The sequence below is a fragment of the Suncus etruscus genome, chromosome 11 (genome assembly GCF_024139225.1).
Source record: "Suncus etruscus isolate mSunEtr1 chromosome 11, mSunEtr1.pri.cur, whole genome shotgun sequence".
Lineage (NCBI taxonomy): Eukaryota > Metazoa > Chordata > Mammalia > Eulipotyphla > Soricidae > Suncus > Suncus etruscus.
The window spans coordinates 34,329,059-34,349,666 of NC_064858.1; the positions used below are offsets into that span (position 1 = coordinate 34,329,059).

The following is a 20,608-nucleotide window of genomic DNA, read 5'->3' on the forward strand; positions in this document are numbered from 1 at the left end:
AATGCATTGTTATAGACATTATTAGGTAAGTTATATGGAAGAAGGAAGTATTTGCAAAATACATGTTATATAATGGGCTTGCATCTATAAAAAAAATTACAACTCAGTAAAACAAACTCAATTAAGAAATACACAAACACCTAATGGTGAGATGAAACCAGAAGATGCTCCATGACACCCTGGCTTTGACATAGGGTCTGTACAAAAACCAAGATCTCTAGTTACAAAGTCTGACTGCAACAACTGCGATTGAGTAGAACTTTTCCTGAGACCACAATGAAAGACTTTGGGGTTGGACGATTAGTATGCCCAGAGCCTATATAGCTAGTCTTGTGACAGGATGCTTCATGGGTAGAGACACCCTGTATTTTTAGGCCAAGGGTATTTCCTTTCTAATTTCCCCAAAGTTTGTTGTGCCTATGCAAAAAAAAAAAAATAAAATAAAACATTTGCCACCCTCTTATTTTTTAATTTCATTTTTGTCTTTTGGATAGGGGCTCCTGCCTTTATCATAGAACCTTGGGGGCATGAATTACTTAATTTTATCTCGTATTTCTGCTTCTTTCTGCAAATTGAAAAAGATAAACAAAAGGGTGGCGTACAGGGGGCCAAGGTTTCAAGTACATTGATGGAAAAAAAAAAGGTCAGAACTAAATACCTAAACCAAAGTCAATGGACATAAACTATAACAATTTAAACTTAAAATGGACGTGTTACACTGGTAGGAAAGGAGACTAAGGGTAGAGGTTTAGGATGCATGCTGGGAGGTCAACACTGATGTGGGAATGGCCCTAATTTATTGTCACTATATGCCTGAAATTCAACTATCATGGACTTGTAATTAACAATTGCCTCAATAAAAAATTAAAAAAGTAAATGGGCCAAGATTTTATCAAAATAAAGAACTGGTAAAGAAGTGCCTGAAAATATTTCAGAATCACAGTGGCAGGAAATTAACAGAAAATACCCAGTCAGAAATCATACCCAGTAGAATAAATTGTGAAAGAAGGTGAAGGAAAGCAGGTTAGAAAAGGAGAAAGAATGAAAAAAGAAAACTTTCAAGACTGAGCATTGATAAGAATGTGAAGGAATTATTGATGAAATGTAAAATGGTATCCCAATTTTGGGAGAGTTTGTTGATTTTGTAAAGTCTTCTCATCTATGGGATTCAGAAGTCTCACTTCTGATGACTTTTTAGAGGAATAAAAATGTGTCCACACCAAGAACTGTAGAAAAAAAAATGGAACAGCGGTTGTAATTGTATTCACCTAACATGTAGACACCCATATATTCATTCACCTCTGGTGGATAGATACATCTGTGTACAGCCTACAAAGGAATTTCAATTATCACTCAATAGGCCATAGTCATGATATATGGAGAACTGTTAAGTCATTATGTCAAGCAGAAAGCCAGAAGTTAGTATCAAGTAGAATTCTGCTTAAAGAACATTCTGGGGAAAAACAACATTGTGAGAGTCGGAAGCTGATCTGTGGTGCCTAGGCAGAAGGAAGGTGAAGGGACATGTTACAAGGAGCAGAGGGATACTTTAGAGTATTTATTTAGAGTAATGAAAAGATTCTGTATATCTTGATTATGATCTATAAGACATATGTGCTTTCTATGTGCATAAAAATGTATAGAACTGTGTACCTACAAGGGTGATTTTTAATGTATCCAGATTATACCTCAGTAAATTAGACCTAAAATAAAGATTTTGTCTTTGGTTAAAAATCTACATGATTTTTATGCATGAATGAGTAATTTGTCAGTTCTGTTTAGTAAAAACAAACTTTCATCTTCACAAGTACCTTTTCATCCCTTTTCTATGCTTGTGACTTTTTCCCATATAATTCTTTTCGTCCTGTGAAGCAGGCATTTCATAGTTTAGCTGTAAACCTTTTACTCGAGGTTTACTAAAACTCAGTAACATTCTTAAGGTCACAGGGTTTATTTTTTACAAATCCACTCTCCTTCCTCTTGTTTCTCAGGGCCTTTTTAAAATGTAGATCATATTTTCCAATTTTGAAAAATACTTAAGTCATAGTGTCTAGTTGATTCCTATGCTATTTCATCTATCTCCTTTGAGAGATTTGTGCAAGCAAGAACTATATTAACTCTGGATGAGAAGACAAATGGAAATTTGGAGAATTGGCGTGGGAATGGAGGAGCCTGTTGAAGAAGCAGTGAATTTCAGGGCATGAATGATTAATTAGGTGCAGGATGCAAAGGCTTAACAATTCCTTTCATTAAACTCCTTGGAGCTCAGGCTGGATCAGGTAAGTTTCTGTCAAGCAACAGTGCTACCTCTCCATGTAAATTCTTAAGGGAAAAGGAGATGAGGGAAGAAGGTGTCAGGTTTGAAAGAAAAAATATGGTGTGAGCAAGTGGGAGAAGAAAATGATTCTGAGGTGGCATTTTTTTTTTTTGGTTTATAGTGAGAAAACTGGCCAGAAAAGAAGAGTTATAAGAAGACAACTGGATGTTGTATTTGGTGACAAAGAAAAGATTTGGGTCTCACATACTGAAGGGAGCAGAATGTGCCATAAAGCAGAATATAAATTAGCTAAGGGATGATGACAAGGGCACACAAAGAGCAGGAAAGACAAGGCAGGCACATTGATCTTGACTTAACTTTGCCATGAGCACAGGAAATGAAGCAGGTGGAGTGAAGTTGAGGACTAGATCTGTGTCCTGTGGATGAGGTATGGGCTAGGTTCAATCATTAGCTCATCCATCACAGGAAGGAACACTGATGAGTGGGGATAAACTCTGGGGAGACAAGATTGGGAAAGCAAAAAAGGTCCCAAAAGTTAGAAAGAAGACTCAGAGGTAACCCGGGAGACCCTTAGATGCAGACAGTACAAGGAAATACAAGCAAAGAAGTGAACTATCCAGAGGAAAAAGAAGAAGGGCCTGAAAGTGGAAGCACCTGTCAAACAGAGCCCAGAAAAAATGAGTGCAGCAGCAGCTGCTGCTGCTGCTAAGGTGCTTATGAACATATTGTTAGTGACTTGTGTCAAGGCCATGTTAGGGAAGCAGAAGGATGAGAGAGTGAAGACATGCCAAAAAAGGAAATTCTTGAAGAATTTCCTAGAAGACACTCTAGATACAAGAGGAAATTCTGTGAACAAGAGAAGAGGGATTTCAGAAAAAGGTGAGGAAGAGGATGGAATAGAAGAAATGAAGTGAGAGAAAAAATGATAGTCTCTATCTCTCTCGCACAGGAACACACACACACACACACACACACACACACACACACACACACACACACACACACACACACACACACACACACTACCTTTTTACCAGCCAAAGCAGGACAGGAAAGAGAGTATTTGTGAGTTGTTCCAAACAACACAGAGTCTGCTTGAAGACAAAGCATTTAACATATTCCTGACAGGTGGGGCAGCATTGGGTTAGAGGTGTGTGTGTGTGTGTGTGTGTGTGTTTGTGTGTGTGTGTGTTTGTGTATGTGTATCACCTCAATATCTACAAGGAGTAAGAGAGACTTCAGAGCCACTCATGTGTGGTTCCTCCTGACTGCTCGGTGCCTCTCACTTTTCCACCTCTGCATCACCTTCTTCCTAGAGCTCTCAAGGTCTTACAGCCAACTCAAGAGCTGCTCGCAGACTAAAATGTCACACTTCTCTATGCCCCCGAACTCTCTTCTTTTCCAGCATCTTCCTGCACCCCATTCTCCTATTTGAGAACCATGTCTCTGGGTAGGCTGAATTGTCCTTGTGGATAGCCACTAAATATTGACTTACTGTGTAATTCTATTAATTTGGGCTGAGGGTCCTGAACAGGAATTCCGGAGTCATTTGAGAAGAGAGGGATGGAAGTGGGGGAAGTGAGGTGCAAATTCAAAGATTTCCTTCCAATCTAATTCAGAGAGGACAAGCTGCCTGTGCCTTGAGTGCTCTCTGGGCTTGGCCATGTGGTTCTCTTCCTGAGGGTCTTGACCCAGATTTCTCTGGAGTAGAGCCAGGAAGAAGCCTCAGAGGTCTCAGCAGGGCTTGGGAAAGGAGAAGCAGTGCAGCAGCTGTTCCCACCCTGCCATTTCTATGGTGATGGTGGACGTGGTGATTCAGGCCTAATGTACAAACTGTTCTGAATGTGAAAGGCTTGATTCTGGATTCAGAGAGAAACATGTGAAAGCTTCTGGGTTTTTTTTGTTGTTGTTGTTATTTTGGGGCTACACCCAGTGACGCTCAGGGGTTACTCCTGGCTATGCACTCAGAAATCGCTCCTGGCTTTGGAGGACTATATGGGATATCAGGGATCAAACCCAGGTCTGTCCTGGGTCAGCCCCATGCAAGGCAAATGCTATACTGCTGCACAATGGCTCCAGCCCAAGCCACTGGTTTTTAAAGAATAATTATAAAGGGGCAGGAAGGGAAGCTGCAAAGAGAGCTCAAAGAGCTGGAGTACATGTTTGTTTGCATGTAAGAACTCGCATAGAGCATAATGGAGGCTAGGGTGCCAGAATGCACCTCCCCACATCACCAGTAATATCTCCCCCAAAAAGGATTATGGAGAGAACAAAATATTCAAAGCAATCATTTTATTAAAAAGGTCAAGGAGGCAGGTAAAGGAAGCTAATATCCAGTTGGGGCTAATATCAAGTGACTATTGAAAAAGGAAAACTATCACAAGTTCAAGGAGTATGGGGAGGGAGCTCCAAAGCACCAAAGCTACCTCTGTTTGGCCTTGATTTGTGGTTTCAGACTTCCTGCCTTTATGTTCTCCTAAGTTCTTGGCTCTGAGATCCTGAACATATTTGGGTTACTATGGTAAGAGGAAAAACACCATGATGCCAGGGGAATGATTTTGATACCCTAACATATAATAATGATCATATAATGATCAAGTTTGCTCAGAGGTCTTCTAAGACTGACTGACCTTTGCTTGTCTCTCCAAGTGTAACAAAGGGTGAGATCTTTTAGGGTGCCACAAACTGGTGACTCTCTTTGCTCCCATCAGTCAGGACTGGTGCTTGGTGGGGAGCCACACGGCCAGATAGTCGGCTAACTTTTTCTCCTTCTCCATGCTTACATGCCCTAACACATAGAATTGCTCTTTACCTCCAACATAGCCCTGAGTTTGCTTCCTGAGCACCGCAGGGAATAGCCCAGAGTAGCCCATGAACATCAGCAGGTATGGGCCTTCCTCAAATTAAACCAAACCAAAACAAATTGAATGGGAAACTGGCCAGTCATAATGATTTGAGGTTATTGTCACTGAAGGAATTTCCCACTGATGTTTTTACAGTACTTTGCATCAACTTCTCATTGCTTTCTTTTGGGGGTTTTGGGGGAGAGGAAATTTGTTCTCAGGACTTCTTCCTGGCTTTATACTCAGGGATCACTCCTGGTGATACTCTGGGAACCATCTGTGGTGGCAGGGATCAAGGCTGAGAACTGCCATGTGCAAGGCATATGCCTCATCCTATATAATTCTTCAGGCTTAATCTTCACAGTTCTTTCCTGGACTACAGTGAATAGGAACGAGGACGAGCAAGGCATGAAATCAAAGGGAAAATAATAGGAGGTGGACAGGAAGTAAAAGTGCACAGGGGTTAAGGGCCTCATGAATGTGATCATTAATGGCATCAAAAATGTTTATTGAGCTCTTGCTGTATGCCAGGCACTTTGCTAAATACTGGGAATAGAAGAGGAAGACAGGTCATCCTGGTGCTCACCTCCTTTGAGTCTGCTAGGAGAGCTTCTACTAGTGAAAGTCGTTCAGTTTTCCTGAACTTCAAATGGGAAAGTGCTGCTAGTAAATCCTCCCTGGGCTGCCCTCCCTCCTTCCCTCCCTTTCTCCTTCCCTCCCACCCTCCTCTCTCCCTCTTTTTTTCTTTTCTTTCCCTTCTTTTTCCTTTCCTTTCCTTTCCTTTCCTTTCCTTTCCTTTCCTTTCCTTTCCTTTCCTTTCCTTTCCTTTCCTTTCCTTTCCTTTCCTTTCCTTTCCTTTCCTTTCCTTTCTTTTCCTCTCCTTTCCTTTCCTTTCCTTTCCTCTCCTCTCCTCTCCTCTCCTTTCCTCTTCTCTCCTCTCCTTTGCTCTTCTTTTCTCTCCTCTCCTTTCCTTTCCTCTTCTCTCCTCTCCTTTGCTCTTCTTTTCTCTCCTCTCCTCACCTCCTCTCCTCTCCTCTCCTCTACTTTGTTCTTCTTTTCTCTCCTCTCCTCTCCTCCTCTCCTCTCCTCTCCTTCTTGTCTTCTTTTCTTTTCTTTCCTTTTTATTTTTCTTTCATCAAACCTGGTTTTACTCCTGGCTCTCTGAGTTCAAAAATCACTTCGGGCAGATTTGGAGGACCATATGGGATAGGGATTGAACCCAGGTCTGCTGTGTGCAAGGCAAATATCCTTCCTGCTGGGCTGTTGCTCCAACCCACATATCAAAGTTTCTTTAAAGAAAATTTGGTGTGTGTTTGGTGGAAGGGGAGGGGAGTTTGGGTGCTAGAGGGCTTTAAGACATCATAATAAATATTGTTTATGTTGGACATGAGGATACTTCTTATAGATTTACTTTTGAAATAAAACCATTTCTAAGGTCAGTAGAAATGAAACAAAAGCTGGAGAGGGTGAGTTGGAAGAGGATGTTCTTGGACTCTTTCCACCCTCCTCTGTCTGTCTGTCTGTCTGTCTGTCTGTCTGTCTGTCTGTCTGTCTCTCATCTATTCAAGTCAAAGATCAGACAGAATCTAGCAGGAATCTACTACTGTGGGCCAGGTGCTTGCAAGTCCATTTCTTTCTTTTCACAGCAGCTCTGAGATCAGGACGGTCCCATTTTCAATGAAGAAACCAGTTCAGATCATCTCAGTTACTGCCTTCCCTTTCTTCCATAGTGAGCTAACGTTAGAACCCAGTTTCACTTCTAAATATTTTCATGCTTTACTCCCTTTCCATGATCATAATACCATTGAAAATGAAATTTAATTATTTTTGCAAATTTGACTCATTAATTTCTTTACTCTTTCCTGCTTATCAGATGTATCGAACTGGTTACTCTCCTGATTTCCAGGGCAGAATGAAGCAGCCAGGCATTTCCTACTAGGTTCTCTTACGGCCCTGTTCTATGATTTTCTGTTTGTCTTGGCCACTAGCTGAAGGTTTCACTAGCTGAAGATTTACTTAGGTCTAAGTCACAGTTTCTAGCATGTTCCCTGGCATAGTCAAGATATTCCATGAGCATATTTCAAAAAACTTCATCTTCATTTTACTCTGTCTCTGCCATCTCATTATACTGATCTCTCTAGTTGCCACCATAAATTAAGTCTTTCTGCCTCAACATGGTTTTTTATTTCTTCTCCTTTGACATGTCTCTGTTGCCTAGTTCTTATGCCTCTCTTTTGGTCATCTGTCTCTCAGATTCACTGAATGTATCCTCTTTTATTAGTCAGGGACAAGCCAATAATTTTTTATTAACACTCTAAAATGCTATCTTGCTGTTAAGCCAATACATGCAGTTGCCCTAATAGATACCAACTGGTAATCATCAGAATCAGGTTTCCCAAGATTCAGCAGGGCAGCCACACAGTTCAGGGAGCATAGAAGTTAATTATAATTAATATAGTGCAGTTGTTAGAAGAGAAACTTGGAACAATTTGATACCAGCTCTTGTAGAATATTGAGGAAAAAGCCTCATGATCGATTGTTGCTAGAATTCAGAGAAGTATGCACAGTCACTATATAGGGGTCTATTAAAATGTGCACTGATAGCATGGTTTATGTGTGATTAGTTATCTCTTCAGCCCTGGTGTCTAGAACCAGGGCAACGGTAAAAGTGCTGCTTGTGATTTGTTCTAGAAGGAAGAGCTGCTCAGCTAGAAAGCACCGAATTTAGCTCTTGGAAGTGTTGTGAAACAAGGCAGACACTCAGGTGTTTGGGTTGCATAGGCCTAGTAAGAACAAGAAGGCACTTGTGCAGTATAATTCCCAGGAAAGAAACTGTCTCTCTCAGGGAATTCAATATTGTGATCAACCTTGTCTGCAGCTAGACTCTCTTGTTCCAGGGGTTAGGAATCTGTGGTCTTTGCCAGAGTGTCCTTCCTTATGCTGGGAATAGGGATGGTAGGAAAATACTATATTTCATTATCTCTCTGCTGAGTCAAAAATTTTGGATCCCTTTTTCCAAAGATGGGATGAGGATCACTTTGACCTAATTCTTTTCCCTTTCTCCCCTCTACTCTGCTCTTTTCTGATCAGTTTCTAGAATCTGCTGAGCCAAAGATCTGATTTGTTTGGGTCTCTATTGATATTATTTGATTTGGCCATGGTAGATCTGGGAAGTATCATACCAGAGGTATTAATAACAAATATCCCCACAAGACCCAGGAGTATTGTCTATTGCCAGGTAGGTCACTGAAATGGATTTGGCATGTTGTAGAGGAAGTAGGTAGACTTTTTCCTGTTTTTATCTGTGCTTGTACTTAATACCTGCCTTCGACCCCCAGACTACCAGGGTTTTGAGTCTCTTCTGAAGAAAGACTATAGGCAGGGAACATAGAAATTCTGAAAAGGAAAGTGTGTAGAAGAAGAAGGAGGATAACAAGGCCCAGGAAAGTTTTTGATTGAGTGCAAATGTTGGTGCTTTTTATATGTTATTTAAATAGATTTAGATATTTAGATTTTTAGCAAATTCTCGCATTTTGAAGATTGAAGCTGGGTTTCCTCAAACCCTGGATATATCTGTGGCATTATATTTAATTTGCTAGAAATAGAAATTGGTCTTGTTCCTCACAGTGGCACAATGTTTCATATAGGGTCACCATTTTTGTGATCACATATCGACTATTATAAGCATTCTGATTCCAAAGTTCTTTCTTCCCACATTTGCCCTGATCTTTTAGTTTTTCGGGCCACACCCTTTTTATGCTCAGGGGTTAATCCTGGCTAAGCGCTCAGAAATTGCCCCTGGCTTGGGTGACCATATGGGACGCTGGGGGTTTGAACCGCGGTCCTTCCTTGGCTAGCGCTTGCAAGGCATACACTTTACCTCTAGCGCCACCTCACCGGCCCCTTGCCCTGATCTTTTAAATGTGAGTTGAGTGAGTATAACTAAAAACCCATTTTGACTTAGGACTTGAATATTTTAAAAGTTGTTTTTTTGAAACTTGATTTGGGATTTATTCTGTAAAGTAGAGCCAATGATGGTACACTTTCGTTACAATTCAGATAAGATATCTGGCTTAATTCATCAATTTTTTATATACCTTTATCTTTCCCTAGCCATTTTAGAATATGTTATTTAATTCCTTGAAAATCCTGCTGCTATTTTGATAGAATTGCCTTGAACTTAACGGAGGCACTAGAGCTCTCTCACAGTATGTTAGCATTCCATGAATGTGGAATTTGACAAGGTCTTTTTTAGTCTTTCCTCTAGTTTCATGTTTTCTTTGCAGAAGTCTGGTGGTTCTTTGTTACCTCTTAAATAATTTACAGTTGATTTTGTCACCGTGACTGTTACATCTTCTAGTTGGTAGAATGATATTGATTAATATCATCTTGCCTATTTTAGTATCATCTTGCTTATCTAGAGACCTTGTTCACATGATAATACTTGTAGTTTTAAAATTCTGTCCCATTTTTATGTAGCTAGCTATATTATCTCTGTATAATGCTATATTTCTTTCTTTCCCATTATGAAAACTTTTTTATTTAAACTTTTCTTATTTAGCAAAATATTGCACCTCTCATAGCACTAAGTTGCCTTCTCAAGTTCAAAGGAATGTAGCAAGAGTTTTTTGGTTTGTATATTTACCAGAAAGAGATTGATGTTCACCCTAATTTCTTTAAAAGTTAAAAATATTTTCACACTTATATAATTCCCAGGAGTATAATGCAATAATTTCCCATCATCAACTATGTTTTCTTAAATATTTGAGCTGTTCAATCCCTATCACCTTCACTTACTTTATGTAAATTTTAATGATAAACTATTTTGAAATATACTGGTTAATCCACCCATACACTTCTGGCATAGATCATATTTAATGCTATGACTGATGTTAATTTAAATTTTGTTTGCTTTGGTTAGTTAATATTTGGTTAAGGATATTGCTTTTGTCCTTATTTTTGCAAGTATAAACAAATTATGATGATGTTTTTGGTACTACAACTATCTATATTTAGAATTAAGTTTTTATTTCTTTTCTATTTTTGCCCAATTTAAATTAGGTTTACAAGTTTGGTTGACTTCTATAAAATCTTATGCAGTTTATTTTTACTTCCTCTTACTTGGACAGAGATAGGTGGGTAGAAAAATGGCAAGTGTTTCCTATTGTGTTCTTATTTGTTCTTGGGAGGTTAGTGACACATTTTTGCAGATTTAATGTTTCCTTGTACTTAAGAAAAAATATAATTTGTTGTGTATGTACTTCTAGCTATCAAATCAAGTTAAAGCTTATTACTCTTGCATTTTTTCTTTTTGGATCATCGATATAATTGTTTATACTTTGTCTTTGGGGTTTAGCTGTTTCTCCCCTGATAAATTAGTTATTGCTTTAGACATGTTAAGTCTATATTTTTAGATTTGTGTGATTCACCATTATTATATCATCTGCTATTGTTACTTTAGAATTTTATTTTGTTTTGATATTAAATTTTGATAGCTATTCTCAAATTGGCCCCAAAAATGGTTATTCTTATTTATAACTCACTCTACTTATTCTGTATCTGACCCCATACTTCTCTGCACTCACTGACATGATGGATCTTTAGGCCTATACAATCTGACTTTTGGTCTTTATGGGTAGTTTGGGATACTGTACCCCAAGCTTAGTTCTGGTTCTTTTTTAGCTTTGATTTACTCACTGTCTATCATATTCTAATCATAGTCTCCTTAATTGGGTCATTCCAAGCAGCATCTTGACTACATTAAATGATAGTGCTCAGAATATTTGACTTAATCATCTGTTCAATCACATTTTAGCTTTACTGTTGGGGTTGCAACAGGACTTAGTTTTCTTGGTGGAGAGAAATGATCTCATTTCTCATTTCTTGTGTCTTCCTTGATGTCTGGTGTGGACATCATGTTTACTGATGCCTCTGAAGTCACCTGTGCCAGAATAGGTATTGAGCAGAAGGAACTGTCAGATCTGATTGTAGTGAATTGAGGGACCTCATGGGTCAGCTCAGGTTGTAAGGAAGCAGAGGTCTAGAGAGGGTACCAGTCAGTTCTTCTCCAGCTGCCTTGTTGTTTCTGCTTGGGGACCTTCTGCCTGAAATAAGAGTAGACTTTGGGGCTGCTGAGCCTTTCTGGCCTCATTATTGGTTCCCTCCTGAAAAATTCTGAATTTTGCTTTCATACACTAAACTAGTAGTGGAATTTGTTGACCTCCCAAGGCCATGCTCTGCCATCTTTTCCAGGTTGTCAGAGCCAACAGCACATGGGTACATCTTCCCTGGATGTCAATTCTCTTAGCATTCCTCCCAACTTTTGCCTGCCAGTCGCTCCCTACCACCCCATACCTCCTATAACTTCTACAGATAGTTAAATGATTTGCCCTTCTCTCTATGAAGGATTTTATAGTCTTCAAAGTACTTCCTTATGCCTATTCTCATTTGATCCTCCCAATAAACTCTTCTGAATATGTAGGTTAGATATAATATCCTGATTCAGCCCTGAGAACATAGACACATGACTGCTGATATATATAAAACACTCAGTTTTGGTGGTTCTGCTATTAGAACACATCTTGGTTTGGGTGGGTGATTTAATTAATTAATTACATCACTCACATTGAGAGGCAGCAGAATAGAAAAAGCAGTGATTTAGGTTTTTTTTTTTTGGGGGGGCACACCCGGCATTGCTCAGAGGTTACTCCTGGCTGTCTGCTCAGAAATAGCTCCTGGCAGGCACGGGGGACCATATGGGACACCGGGATTCAAACCAACCACCTTTGGTCCTGGATCGGCTGCTTGCAAGGCAAACGCCGCTGTGCTATCTCTCCGGGCCCACAGTGATTTAGTTTTAAAACTTGATGTTCATCCCTTGTTAGTTTTGTTAACTAGATTACATAGGAAGGCCAAGATTCTCTCTCTCTCTCTCTCTCTCTCTCTCTCTCTCTCTCTCTCTCTCTCTCTCTCTCTCTCTCTCTCTCTCTCTCTCTCTCTCAGAGGCAGGAGACACACTTGCATATGCTCAAGGGTTCTATGCTCAGGGATCACTGCTAGAAGGCGAGGGGCATCATATGGGGTGCCAGGAACTGAATTCTGGTCACCTGTATGCAAGGCGAGTATCCTAGTTATACTATTGCTCCAGTCTTATGTCTCCTTTTTGTAATGAAGGGAAACTTTAGGACAATATTATGTGTGACTTCCCAGCATTGGGAAATGATCTGTGATAATAGTGTCTGGAATGTGGTTGGTTGTAGGTAAAGGGTTACTAGAAATACTAGATAAAATTGGTTACCATTATCAGTAACACAAGTAACAAATATTGATATCATGGGTGAAACTCATTAATGACTATTGTTCTTTATCTATTGTGGGAGGTCTCACTAAACATGGATGCAAATAAGAGTGGGACCCCAGTCAGCTTTGTGTCTCTGTGTCTTCTACTATACTGTGGACTTGGAAAATTCAGTCTGTGTCTAGCAGCCCCATCACCAAGAATAATGTCTGCTAGTAAATGTTCAATAAATGTTTTCTATAGTAGATGCTCAATAAATGCTTTCTAAACAGAAAAGGTCCCTGACCACCAACTGATTAAGATAGGCAGTCAGTCAGGCATGCAATGCTAATGAGCTGTTCAAGGCATTGAAATAGTCCCATACAGGAGAAGGCACATGCTGAAAGGGAGCAACACAAAATTCTGCTAGGGAGGGTGGAGCACAGCAAGGCGGGCCAGAATTCAGAGAGCCAGTGTATCAACACTAACTGTGGTCTGTCTGAGGAAGGAAGAAAAACCAATTTGCTTATCTAAGACTACATGTTTTCCCTCAACTAACTCCCTTCTAATGTGTGAAATTGAGTTTGTATTCAGAGCAGCTTCTTTGTTTGTCTGGCAGTCCCTCTGTTACTGGTATCTCCCATAATGTATTGCTTTTGTAAAGCGCTTTGCTCCAGCTCGAGTATAAAAGAACCATGCAGTAAAACCAGATTCTATTCTTCAAATGTCACAAGTAGCCATTGCATAACAAACAATAATATATTGTAGGAGAAGTAACAGAGGAACACCAGAGATATTTTAAAGAGAGCAAATAAAACATCAAAGTGAGGGAGTACGGAGTGCATTAAAGTTAATAAACTGTCATGGCAGAGTGGACCACTTGTCTGTGTGAGAAAATCTGATTTAGTGACTTGTAACTGTAGGATTTCGATCCCACTGGACTGAAGGGAGCCATTCATTTCTCCAAATTCTAAATCTTTGGGCTCTCCTGGAAAGCTAGTCCTTGAAATTGAACACATGATTAATATTAGTTTTCCAACAGCCTTTTGAGGTGCTAAACCCCTCTGGCTATCCAGTGCTGCCCATCTCGATAGATGGTTGCTTTACTTGAAGCTAAAGGATTCCAGCTTGACGCTACCCAGATTGGTCACGGCTCATCAGTTTAGTTTCCTCAGGCTCACATAGTTCTTCCCTGTTTCCACAGAGACACAGATAGCAGAAAATTGTCAGGAGTAAATTTTGCTCAGGTGTGAACCCCTGAGCTACACATCTTATTTGCAAGAGAGACAAAGCAATCGATGCAGCTCATCCTGGCAGTGTGGAAAGATGACTACAACAGCAGGAGCTCCAACATGCTCACTGCCAAGATCTGGATTGGATTTTGTGCTTCCTCAGCCACAAAATGTCCCCAGTGCCTTCCTCCCGAATCCCTAACTAGTACCCTTTACAGTTAGGTGTTCAGCCCCAAAGCTTTCTTCTCTCATGGTCAGTAGAACTCTTGATAGTATTCTGTTCTTTGTGTTACCTGAACTCTTCAGATTTTATCCTCTTTAGAACTCACCTCTCTCCCCTAGTCCCCAAACAAGAACAATTATTTTTCATCCTTGATCATATGCTCTCTTTGTAGAAGAATGAAAATTAATGATTCCGCTCCTGAGTACAGTTTGTAGACCATTTTCTTGAAATGCAGACATATTATGTTTATATATTGGCATGCTGGGATTATTATTATGTTGACCTTGGGAAATTGTTCCACTGTTTCCCCATCAGAGACATGGAAATAAAATAACTACTAGACAGGCTTTCTACAAGAACCAGAGAGATTGTGCTTGATAAAATGCCTAACACCAGGCACAATACATGCAGAATTAATGAGGATTTAGAAAGAACAATTCAAGGTACTGTAGACTGCACCAGTTCTACTTAACAAAGAAGAACTCGTGGAGAATGGGAGTGATCTGATAAGAAATGACCAGACTATAGCAGTGTGAGATTTGAATGCATCTGCAGAAGTAGAAAAGTAGTGATTTGCTGCAGTCAAAAATGGGGATGATCCTGAAGAGAGTTAAGCATTTCAGAGGAGCTACTACTACTAAAGAGGACACCACCACCACTACCAACAACAACCATACATGTTTTTCAAAAGTGGCCCTAATGCTACTGCCAAAGTCACTAGATATTGTCAGAGCTTTTATACTCTGAGGCTCATGTAGCTTTCCATGCAATTTTCTGGGGTCACTTCAGATAGCTTCAAAGGCAGAAACTTGACTTCATTGAATTTATTCATGGTGTTGGTATCTTGGCTTCTTTGAACCATCACTAGAACATCTATGAATGCCAATAGTATCTTTCTTTCTGAAAATTCATTTGATTCTAGTTCAGGTAGCCTGGCTATTATAGTGTCAATTTTTGTAGTTTTGTTGTACCAAGATACTGCATCTTTACCACCACCAAAATGCCCAAGATCCTCCACCATTGGCTTCATCACACTTCTAATTCACTCTTCTTCTTTTCCCCTCATTGGGTTATTTTAAGAATCAATTGTGATCATTTGCTCATTATTATCTTAACATCAATTACATTTTTCCTATTTTAAGCACTTTGGTTTACAGTATCCTTAATGGAAGGATTTCATGTATGACATAATCCAGAACCGCATTCTTCGCTAGTGTCCACTTGCTTCATTGTTGTCCTGTGTCCTGTACACCCACATCACCCTATTCCCTTCCCTCCCTGTGCTAAAATTCCGAATTTATGACAAGTCTTTGATTCTGTTGCCTTTGGACATTTGTATTTTACCTACTTTGTTCCCTGTATTCAAGAAAAGTAGATCATTCTGTACTTCCCTCTCCTTCTAATTAACTTCACTTGATTTGATACTCTCCAGATCCATCTGTGTAGTGACAAATTGCATAATTTCATCTCTTCTTGTAGCCAAGTAGTATTACATGGTGTATATGTACCAGTTTCTTTATCTACTCATCTGCTCTTGGTCACTTGGATTGTTTCCATATTTCGGCTATTGTGAATAGTGTAGTAATAAACAGATGAGTATGAAAGCCTTTTCTGAATAGTTTTCAGGCTTCAGGAGTAGATGACAAGAAGTAGAATTTCTGGGTCATATGGAAGCTCAATTCCTAGTTTTCTGAGAAGTATCTTTATAGTTCTCCATAAAGGCTGGGTCAGTCTATATTCTGACCAATAGTGAGTGAATCTCCCTTTCCCCTTGCATCCACGCTAACTCTAGTTATTTTGTTATTGTGATGTGTGCCATCTTACTGTTGTGCAGTGACATTTCATTGTTATTTTAATTTGCATTTCTCTGATGGCAGATGATGTACAGTATGTTTCTATTCACGTCTTGGCTATTTGTGTGTCTTTTTGGAGGATGTTTCTATTCATTTCTTCCTCCATTTTCTGATGGGTTTGGATGTTTGTTTTTCAGAAAGTTTTGCCAGTGTTTTTTATATCTTGGATATTAACCCTTTAACAGATGATCAGAGAACAAATATTTTCTCCCACAGTCTGGAGGATATTTTATAGAAAACTAAATTAATATTATATGCATGATTAGCTGTGTTAGATATGCCTCATTGGAAATCAGCATGTGTATATATTGCAATGAGTTTAATATTACCTATTGATGGTAATTTTGATTTAGCACCAGATACTGAAAGGGTAATTGAAACATTTCAGATGCTTGTTTTCTTCAAATGAAACACAAAGCTCCCAAGATTGTGGGTTTTTGTGTCAGCAACTCTCCAGAAAGCTGCTTCAGACCATGCCTCAGAGCTAGTGCTTGCTGAGTCTAATCCACTGCTTCCTTTGCATGACCTCTGCCCTTTGTAGTCAAGGGTAGTTTGTGAGGAAAGGAATACCAGAGATCATTGAACAGCCCACAGGATTCTCTTGCAAATGACAATAGCTCCTGCAACCTCTTTTCATTGTGTATTTATTTGCTGCTGATGGCTGAGGAGAAAACCATTCATGATTTTTGTCAGTCATTTCAAATGCTTTTAAAGGTTCATGCTGCTCCCACTCTCAACCACTGAATGGAGGAGACAGTGAAGAGACTGTAGGAGGGTCTGAAGAGGTAGCTCAGTGGTCTATACATAGGAGACACAGCCCCTAGCCCCACATTGTCCACCATGCCCCAATAAATAGCTGAGGCTCATTAACTGTGACCCCACCCTGAGTAAAACAAATGACTTCAAAATGACGTTGGATTTAGTGACAAAGGGCACAGGCTCTTAACAGTGTCCCCAATGACCCATGTATCATTTCACCTCTTTGCTCTCTCTGTGTTCTCAGGGAGTCGACGAGTTGAAGATGAAGCTGTGGGCCGAGTGCTGTTCTCCCAAGTTCTGGTTCGTGCTGGCTGTCCTGATTGTATCTGGCAGCCACGCCCGCTCACAGAAGAGCTCCCCAAGCATTGGCATTGCTGTCATTCTCGTGGGCACTTCCGACGAGGTGGCCATCAAAGATGCCCACGAGAAAGATGATTTCCACCATCTCTCTGTGGTGCCCCGAGTGGAGCTGGTCGCCATGAATGAAACTGACCCAAAGAGCATTATCACTCGTATCTGTGACCTTATGTCAGATCGCAAGGTCCAGGGCGTGGTGTTTGCTGATGACACGGACCAGGAGGCCATTGCCCAGATCCTCGACTTCATCTCTGCGCAGACCCTCACCCCCATCCTGGGCATCCACGGGGGCTCCTCTATGATCATGGCAGATAAGGTAAAGGGGGCTGTGGTAAGAAGACCTAAGGGTGGGGGTACTGCCCAGGGAAATGAGGGCATTTTTGTTCCCATGCAGAACTGGATGGTGAGAAATGGAAGGAATTGTATGGTTTGTGTGAGTGGACAGATGAGGAATGACAGAGGAAAGGGAGTAAAAGACACTACTATCGTGGCCCCTATAGGGGTTGTTGTTGGTGGTGTTGTGTTGGGGCCACATGTGCTCAGGTTTGTTCCCACTGCTGATGCTTAGATTCAAACTGTGGTCAACTGCAGGCCAGGCAAGTACATTAATCCCTGTCCTCTCTAGCATGTAGCTCCCATAGTTTTGAACAAACTGCTGTCTGTTTGTCAGTGGATTTACTGGTATTCTGAGAACTTGGCCTTGACTCAGTGAGTTTGGGTAGCTCCATCAGAGCCTACAGTTGTACTTTTTTTTTTTTTCCCTGGGTAGTACACGTCCTCTCCCAGGACTACTCCAAGACAAGTAATTTCCTTCTTCATGAAGATTTTGAGGTCCTGAAGAAGTCCTATGGAGGGGTTTGTCATTAGCACTTGGAAATCTGCATATTGGAGTGGGCTGGAATATGTGGAACCATGAGCTTCTGGGCTTCCCTGGCGCTTGAATCTCAGCATATTGGCAGAGTTTTGACTTTTACTGGGATCAGGGGCAGTTAGGCCCTGAGTTTTCATATTCTTTAAAACTACCTAGGGCTGTTGCTTTGTTGCTCTAGTAAGACTGAAGAGCTCTGCTTTTAGGATTCCCATAAATCCCATCTTCCTCTAAGAATGACAGGTAAGGTGGCAAAGTGATAATACAGCATGTAAGGCATTTGCCTTGCATGGTGCTGACCTGGGTTTGATCCCTGGCATCCCATATAGTTTTCCAGGTCCTCCAGGAGTGATTTCTGAGCATAGAGCCAGGAGTAACACCTGAATGCTGCTAGAAGTGACCCAAAACCAACCAACCAAACAAAAATAACAAATGAATAGTCATGGGGCAAATGAATTATCCCTTTTCAAGATTTCTATTTTCTCTCACCAGGGAGAAAGGTGCTTTGGTGGTGGCTTGGTCTGACTTCAATTTTGCTTACTCTCTGACATTTTTCTACCTTTACTGAGGTATTTACCATAGTTAGACAGGGCAATTATCCTGGGGCAAAGTGTCCTTGGCTGGCCAGAATATCTTATAATGACTGATTTCACTCAAGGACAGTAGTATTTGTCGTTTTGCATGGGTTTTCTCCACTCTGAACCGTTTTTAGAATGTTTCTATCTTTGGGGCCCAAAGAGATAGAACAGCGGCGTTTGTCTTGCAAGCAGCCAATCCAGGACCAAAGGTGGTTGGTTCGAATCCCGGTGTCCCATATGGTTCCCCATGTCTGCCAGGAGCTATTTCTGAGCAGACAGCCAGGAGTAACCCCTGAGCAACGCCAGGTGTGGCCCAAAAACCAAAAAAAAAAGAAAAAAAAAAGAAAAAAAAAGAATGTTTCTATCTTTGTATTGTAATTTTTATATTTCTGATCATCTCACAGACTTTAGTTGAGGAGCAAAAATACCTGCTGTTGGGTTAATGTTTGTAAAACACCTCAAAACCTTGCCCAAACTCTTATCAGTCAGTTAGTGGGTGTGACAGGGCTCTCCTCCAGGGCTTGTGTGAACGTTATCGCCCTCTGTCGGCAGCAGGTGGAGGTGACTGGCATCTTGTTTTCAAGTTTATTTAGTCTAGGGAAAATCCAAGTTCAAAGTATCAAGTGGAATAACGTCATCCAGCATCATAGGAAAAAGACACTATTCCACTCACCTGGATTTAATTGAAGATGCTAGAGCACACACTGGAGCAATTTGTCCTTACCAAGAGAGGAGGAATAAACCTGGGCATAATAAACTTTTATTTAAGCACTACTTGAGGCAAATGCCATTTTAGCAGTGGTTATTTTGAGGGCACAGTATCGCACTGAAACAATTCCTGGAGCCATGAGCCAACTGTTTACTTGTAATGCAGTATATACTTATTTTGAGAGTCCAACAGGTGAAAGGAAAGGAAAAAATTTGCTTCTGTGCATAATCAAGCAGCCTTGTCATTTCAGCATCTAAACATGCCTCCAGCTTCAGTATCACAAGTCTATTGGCCAAAAAAACAAAAAACAAAAAAAAAACTGGCTGTGCTTCTGTTGTCTTTAACAAATCTATAGTAATGATACAACAATATGAAGTAACATGTAGTCCCCCCACCACCTCACTCCGACCGAAGTTGTAATTCTTTTGTTTAAATGATGCACCTGACTTTTAAAAATTGATGTACTCCAGTATTTTGAGAATGTTCATTGTATGCTGGGAGCTTAGTACTTTTCAGGCATTATCTTAGTAAACATTTAGTTTGTTCTTTTGGTTACACCCTAATGAGCTCAGGGCTTATTCCTAATTCTGTGCTCAGGGATAACACCTGGTAGTGCTCGGGGACCCCACGGGATGCCAGAGATTGAATCTGAGTCAGCCATGTGCAAGACTCTACCTTTTGTACTTCCACTCCAGCCTCTAAAAAGATCTTTCTAAGAGATAGGTAGAGTGCAGAAAGAGAAGTAAAAAGATCCCCCTGAATATGGGAATTGGAGAGTTGCTGGCTCAATCTTGAAGGACTGGCAATCTGTATTAGGGCTCAGAACAGAGGAGAAACTCCTTGAGAACCCTTGGGGCTTGGAGGGGAGTAGCAATTTAGGAAGCCCTGCAGAAGAATCTCTAGGGCTTCAAGGACTTGCATGAAGGAAAATGCAAAGGGTCCCCCTGAATTTGTTGAAATAAGTTTCAGGAAGGCCCTTTTCCCAAAGAAAACTTTCTCAAATTCAAAGGGCAGATTGTTTCCATTGAAGTTTAAGTACTGTGGCCATGTTTTATAGGACTAGAGTGAGGGCAGCATTGGACAGGGATAAATATATATTGTGGGGCAGAATCACATGCTCTGTTGCAGACTCTGGTTGTAGGCTAAGACAAAGTCTTCTCTGCTTAGCCTGTTTGAAGGTGGTTCTGTCCCTGAAGAAGGCAATTGTCTCTAGGGTTTAGCTTAGATTTTTTTTGTTTGCTTGTTATGATAAAGTAAATCCATTCGTTAAGTGCCTTTATGAATTAATCTCCAATTTAAAAAGTTTTTGATGGAAAAAGTATGCTTATAAAGTGTTTTTTCTTTTTTGGCCATACCTGGAGTTGCTTAGGGTTGCTCAGGAGTTACTCCTGGTAGGCTTGGGAGACCATATGGTATACCAGGAATAGAACCAGGATTGGCTGGCAGCATGTAAGACAAACGCCCTACCTATTATACTATTGTTCAGGCCTTATTTTTTCTTTATTTTTTATATTTAAATAACAGACATTTATTAGAATATATAATGGCAAATCTTACACAGTGATATTTAAGGTACATGGTGACAATAAATGGGGGCCTTTCCACCAGCAGTGTTGTCCTCCCTTCTTCCCT

The 20,608-nt window shown here is 40.4% G+C and overlaps 1 protein-coding gene across 1 annotated transcript in view; it reads left to right on the forward strand.

Annotated features, from left to right (window-relative positions):
• Positions 1-16,726: 16,726 nt before the first annotated feature.
• The window catches only part of GRIN2B (glutamate ionotropic receptor NMDA type subunit 2B), a 358,092-nt gene continuing 354,210 nt past the window's right edge, over positions 16,727-20,608 (forward strand). The window contains exon 1 of the mRNA XM_049783310.1: positions 16,727-17,137. Within this exon, the coding sequence (XP_049639267.1) occupies positions 16,727-17,137 (411 nt within the window). The remainder of the gene's footprint in view (positions 17,138-20,608) is intronic.